This window comes from Formica exsecta, unplaced genomic scaffold (genome assembly GCF_003651465.1).
Source record: "Formica exsecta isolate Colony F162 unplaced genomic scaffold, ASM365146v1 scaffold1505, whole genome shotgun sequence".
In the NCBI taxonomy this organism is placed as follows: Eukaryota; Metazoa; Arthropoda; class Insecta; order Hymenoptera; family Formicidae; genus Formica; species Formica exsecta.
Genome location: NW_021848831.1, coordinates 273,019 through 279,895, shown reverse-complemented (window position 1 = coordinate 279,895; position 6,877 = coordinate 273,019). Strand labels below are relative to the sequence as shown.

Sequence of the window (6,877 nt, the reverse complement as noted above, 5' to 3'; positions counted from 1 at the left end):
CACGACGCGCGATCGCGACAATAACTCTTTGTACCAGATGCAAGCGACCAGAACTGGCTGGCGACGAAGATATTATTGCGCTGTCCGTGTCTCTCTATACGTTGACTCCTTTTATCGCGTCTCGTAGCATTTTTCGCCGTGAAATACGTGCATACCTTTTACAAGTTTTTACTATTTTTAAATAAAAGATAAATATAAAATATATATAAATAGAAAAATAAATTTTAAATGGTCTAATAAAAACTGATAAATATGTAAAATATTATCCAATAATATAGAAATTTGTTATAAAATTTGGAATAAATGTTTTTCTGTTTGCGAATTGATGAATGTAATAAGGAAAATTCTTTTTTTTTTTTTGTTTTTTCTGGCTTCGTTATCTGCGTTTCATTTATTTGATCGGCATTTTGGTTTATTCGCTTGTATTATTTAATGCAGCCAGCTACTCTTGCCTATCCACGGAAGTCGTAGATGCGATATCTGTATCGCTTCCTATTCCTGTCTCTTTCGAAGAGAAAAAAGGAGGGAGAAAAATGCGCATTCATCGACTTCGCAGACGGACCACAAAGTATTTTCCGTGGAAATGCACGTGAAAAGGTTTAAACGCGCTTCCGAGGTATCGTCTGCCCTGTCCTTCCCTTCCTACCCTATGACGAAGTTCCGTTTCCATTGCTCTTTTCCCGTTCCCGCCCTAGAGTCAATCTTTCTTACTACTAACGGTAGCTGTGCCGGTTCTCACGAGCTGCCGTCGTCGGATGCATTCTGCCGCGCTTTGAAACGAGCCACGAACGGGACTCTTCATTGTTTGCCTACCCTCCAGCAAGCGACTCCTCCTCCTTCTCTCTTTAGCGCTTCCCGCGCTAAAGAGAATTCTCTCAAGTGTCCTCCTCTTGCCTTTTGCCGCGCTGTTAACCGCACTGACAACGACGCGTCCTTACCCTCTTTCATTGAAACAAGTGCGGCGTGAAACAACGCCGAGAAATCACACGCGCGCGTGTCTCAAAATTTCAAAAATCTTATTTACAAGAGAGATAGAAAATTTCGTCAAAATAATTCTAAAAAACAAAAGTGAGAAAATTTTTATATCGAAGAAATTTTTTTTTTTTTTTAAATACGTTTCTCGCAAAAGCGAAACTCTCGAGCTCGGACTCTCGATGTGTCAGGAAGCGCAGAGGACGAAACGGGGCTGGATTTGGTGCGACGGAAACCGCACTGACGTCACACCTGGTCTCGCGCTATTTAAACGCGGTCTCGGGCCGTTTCATAGCCGACGCCAACCCCCATTGGTACGACCAAGTGGTGCGAGACCTGGGGAGGGAGCCTCGTGAATTTATACGCCGTTTAACCCGGTTAAAACTTTGGCACTTAAATTAAACAATAGAACGAACCGCGCGCCCCGGCACCCCTTAGAGTCGAACGTACGTCTTCGGCTCGGCGGAGCTTGCTCTAACCGTTTCATATCCCTTTCCTTCCCGCTTCTCTTTCTCCCGGGTCCGTTCGTGTGGCCAGTTTGCTCGCGAAAACGCATTTATAGATCGTTTCACAGAGCGATAGCACAGTCATAGATACCATAATTTCGCTGTAGAAACTCGTATTTTTTGGAATGAAACTTAATTTTCCCAGTCTTTCTCTGGTCACTGTTTTAAAATTGTAATAAAATTGATAATTTATAAAAAGAATTTTGGAATTTCAATTAAAATTATCAATATTTTATTACAAAATTATAGATAGCTGATATTTTATGGAAAATATATAACACACATATGATATGTTATAATATAGAGAAGCATCTTATGAATATTTACAAATTATTATATATATATTAAAAGTGAATGTTTTAACAATTAATTTAACAATAAACAGGTTTGATCGGAGACTGTATAATATTTTTACGATTATCTTATAAACTTAGGGTGAAATAAGAATTACTTAAAAATTTTGTGAGTTATTGTCGAACCATTCTGTACATTCCTGGCGCGCTATTTTGCCGTCGTAATTTTATTGCAACAAGTGATCGAGTAGATTCCGGTGGAGAATAGCCTTTACGAGCTACTTCTATCTCTGGTGCACACTAAAGCCGCCGTTAACGGCCCGTCGATATCGCAGTACGTTTCTTCGCACAAACAATCCCTTGTGAAACCGGCGAACTGTACACTCCGATCGTATGTGTATGTACAACCAGCTCGCCATAATCGAAGCTGTAACGAGCACGTTCTCTTACATTGCACCAAAATTGCCAATTCCCGGGCGTACCCTGGTGACCGCGTGCGCGCGCTCGCGCTTCGATAAACCTGATCGTAGAAACGTTGTAAGAAACTATCTCGGAGCACAAATCGATGTAACCGCGTAATATAAACAAAACGGATTGTCGATTAATTTGTAAAAGGGACGCGCGAGCGAAAGGGAGTTCTACGAATTTTACAGAGAATGTAAGTAGCGTGCGGGACACAAAATTAAAATATCTAATTTTAAAATTACACTACTTTATTATTTTTCAATTTTTCTTTAATAAAATTAGTATCAGTATCAGTAGTCCATAAATATTCTAAAACTAGTACGAGTTTATTCATTTTAAATAATTACACGGATAACAACATGTCACATCGTCGAACACCGCCCAAAAAAAACTAAATATCCAAAATATAAAAATATTCACATACTGTTAATATAAATAATTACTGTAAACATAAATAAAAACGTAGGTAAAACACCAAAACAGATAAAATTTTTAATATTCTTTAAAAAAATAATAAAAGTTATCAATTTTTTATACTACTATAGTATAGACTGGACCCTTAAGAAAATTTGACACCACGCGCTTCTTACATCTTGGTATCTTTCCCTCACTTCTCTCTTTCAATCCCAGTTATCTCGTGAATTCTGCAGTTCTTGCGGGAACAAAACGGCAGCCGACAGAATGTGCAATGACGATTGTTCGGACTAAAGCGGACGACTTTCCGGGCGAGAGGGAAAGCTCAGAACGGAGGCGCCAAGATGGAAGGTGATCTAACCCCCGACCAAACTTTGAGTTTCGTCGAAAGAAGGCCTTTGTGAACCTTTGTGATGATTCAAGATCGCACGAAACTATCGTGTTCCGCCGCGAGTCCTCTCTTCCGCTTTCTCTCCCTTTCTCTTTTCTTGAGTCGCTTCCATTGATCCAAGTTCGAAGACGATGGTACGAGGCCGAGAAAAAAAGAAAGAACTTGGACAGGCAAAAAAGACGAAGGGGGGCGGACGAATTATTCCCGGGGGCAATCGAAGGGGTGGAAATCTATCGCGAAATAATGAGTTATGCGCCATTGACTCTCGCTCTTCTACCACGCGCGGGGGAAAAGTCGTCGCGCCGCCTGCTCGTGTTCATTTCTCTCTGTCATCGCGAGGAAGGAAGGCCGTTTGCCGATATCTTAATGAATTCAGGAGGAAACAACGACGAAGAAATTTTTTAAGTGAGATTAACGATCAGCGTGAAATTGTTTAAATTTAATAATAATATCATTAAAAGCTTTCTTTAACACAACTTTTCTATATAAAAACATTTATGCTGCTCTAAACAATAAAGTATTGAAAATATAATGTTATAAAAGATTAAAATTTCTTTTTATATATAAGAAAGTTTAGCTTGTACATCACAATATAAATGTTCTTTTCTAATACGTTTGTAAAGGATCATATTTCGAAGAGGCTAGTGAAGCGAAGATGATTCTACATTAATGTATTATAAAAAGATTGCACGAAAGAATCTGCGAGAAAGAAAGGAGACAAGAAGGAAAGGAGAGGCCAAAAATCTATTGCAAAATAATAAGTTATCTCTCGACGACTTTTGCCGACGTGTCTTTCGCGGCTGGCTTCTCCCCGAGGTTACCTCATTATTTCTAACTGATGATGCCATAATTCAGGTTCTCGGCGACGTACAAGAAAATGGACTTCTCCCCGGCCTCGTCTTGCACTTTGCCGAGCTCCTGTGCGACATGGCACCGTGTCTGGTTTTGCTATTCCATCCAATTAAATGCTTAATCAATTATCCCACGGACGACGAGTTGCCGCCCTTTCTTGTAGACATCTTTGCACAGCCGCGCTCTTATGCAGCTCATTACGATAAAGTGAAAGTTATTGTCCGCGAATCTCGTTTTAAAGTACATGGAATTAACATTAAAAATCCTACCATTTATTACCATCTATTACCATTTTGTAAAAGTTTGATTTACATTTAAAAAAACATGAATTAATTTGTTTGAATGTTATTATTTTGTTTATGATTACAGTTTTTATCACAAAAACAATTTGTTACTTTTCTAAAATATCGTTGGTTTTTTTGTATTGTTTTCTCTTAAAACAATAGAATATTTATCGTCAGGCGTATTGATAATATTTAAAGATACTGTTAATATCAGGAAATATATATATATATATATATATATATATAAAACCGAAAATTATAAAATTAGTTTGTAATGTACATTTTCTATACCACAATAATGATAAATAAACCTTTTCTTTCAACTATCCAATTGCGGTCCACAATAATTTGTTTCATGCATAACAATACAAATTTATATATATATTGTGTATATATAATATATATATATAATATATATATATTGCGAATACTTTTTTATCTTTATTATCTGTAGCTGATATGATTATATCGCAATTTAATTGTGAATTATAATTACTACGTTATATATAATAACACTAACAATATTCTGTTTTCAGATTTCCGGACATTTACACAATACTGGGCAGTTCCTGGTGTTTAGAGCAGACAGAGAGGCGAAGGTACGAGTCAATATAACGGGTGGTCCGCTCGCCTATCATTATCAGTTCGAAGAGATATACATTCACTATGGATTGGATGATGGTCATGGTTCCGAGCATCGTATTAATAACTATGCTTTTCCCGCTGAGGTGAGTAGCACATATAATATAAAAGTGTTACAAAATCCCGCGGCTTAATTATACGTGAATTAGTAATAGTCAATTATCGCATATTCAATAAAATTGTCAATTAAACCTGCGCGTCCAATCGAACCTGGAATTTCATAATTAATTACTACTAATTGATTTTAATAAAAGAAACCATACTCAGTAATATAAATAAAGTTTCGTGAAATTCTAAAATTTTGCATAAGACACAAAATCAGATTCTGGTTAATTCTGGTTACATTTTTTTTTGCAAAATTGAATACATAAATCAATTCTTTCCTACCTATAAATAACGAAGATAGAATTAATGAAGGTAATAGAAACCATTTTCGGATTACTAGTTAATCGATTCGCAGATTTCCATCGCGGTTTATTTAAAAGTGCTTGCATTTTTTAACCGATAAGTACCGTTCACGTTAGTGATCCATTTCGGAGATGAATTCGAGTATTAATTACAAATTTATGTATGCTTCAATTCCCATATTGCTTATAATGAATTCTCTTTTTCTTTGGAGAGATCTATATAGGTATTAGAACTGTGGGAAATAGCATTTTATTACCGCGCTATATATTGCAAAGACCGAACATTATGTTATTATTAATACATTGCCAAAATATTTTATTTACTATGATATATATTTATCCGCGGAATATTAAATTATACAAGCATTTTATGTCGAGATAACCAATCAGCATCGCGGAAAAGAGGCAACATTAGCGAGTATCGATTTAATATTCCCTTTTAAAGAACGGATTATTAAAGAGAAGAACATATCGATTTTTCGTAAATAAATGAGCTGGTTTTATACATCAGAGTTGATAAAGCAAAAGAAATTTGTTAGTTTCGTGAAACGTTTGCGTGGAAATTTACGTAATTGCTCGCGTTATTAACTAATTACAGTTTATTGTATGCACATCTCTGCAGTGAAATAATACTTACAACTGTAACACGCCTCTCGGATTTTCGGTTACGCCAACCACAAACACGGTACGGACAATCATGAAATTCTAATCACGCCATTATCCTAGCAATCGCTTTACAAAGCGACAAATAATTAGGATTATCGTTTAATTTGCAGTTCGCCAATTAATTATAACCGCAGTGTAGTAGTCAGGGGGCCCGTGTGTCTATGACACAGAGGCGCACAGATCTCTTGTATAAAATTTTACATATTGGCGAACGTGATTTTATTCGCGAATAAGCGGTACGCAAAATCATTGCCGTAAAATGAGAGCGGAGGATGACCCGGGAGTGACGATATAATTAATTGAAATTAATTACGTGCCGGCATCGTAACGAGACAAATTAAACATTCGTTAAACGGGACATGACGGCGACCCAATTAACTGTGACCCGTTTATTCCTCTCGAAAAGCCAATCCACACAACTCGCGCCGCTTCCTCCCTTCACGCAATTCAATTTTCTTAAATCCACAAAATAATGTGGCGCGATCCGCCACCATCGACGCGCAAAGCTTCTAAACCGGAATCGCGATGACTTTGCCACACCTCGTTACCATTTTCGCTTTTGATCGTAATAATATAATATATATATTCTAATGCGTTTTTGTTAAACATCTTATATTGAACAATTATTGTTTAAATATTAAAAAGATCTATTTATAAATAAATTCCGCTTTATGGAATATTTCGAAAAAAAAAAGTAAGTACGATATATCCCTGAGATGATAAAAAATTGAAAATATACGCAATATTCTTCGAAAGTTAGATAACGATGGAAAAAGTCGCAGCAGGATGTTAACGAAGGGATCCCACATGAAAAAGGTATTACCAAGTCTGCTAAAAAATGAAACTTGCGAGCGCGCGGTTGAATCGACGGAAATGTAATATCGATTAGTAGTTCTCGTAAATATAGGTCGGAAGATACTTCTCCTATCTTTTTTTCTTAATGACTGAAAAAGGCAGATTAATGAATCCGCGCAACCGGGGGGGG

The 6,877-nt window shown here is 36.8% G+C and overlaps 1 protein-coding gene across 4 annotated transcripts in view; it reads left to right on the top strand.

Moving 5' to 3' along the window:
• LOC115232902 (carbonic anhydrase-related protein 10) overlaps nucleotides 1–6,877 on the top strand; it is a 142,040-nt gene that overhangs the window by 98,135 nt on the left and 37,028 nt on the right. For all 4 annotated transcript variants that reach the window (XM_029803072.1, XM_029803069.1, XM_029803070.1 and 1 more), the window contains one exon: nucleotides 4,714–4,905. In XM_029803072.1, coding sequence (XP_029658932.1) covers nucleotides 4,714–4,905 — 192 coding nt within the window. The remainder of the gene's footprint in view (nucleotides 1–4,713; nucleotides 4,906–6,877) is intronic.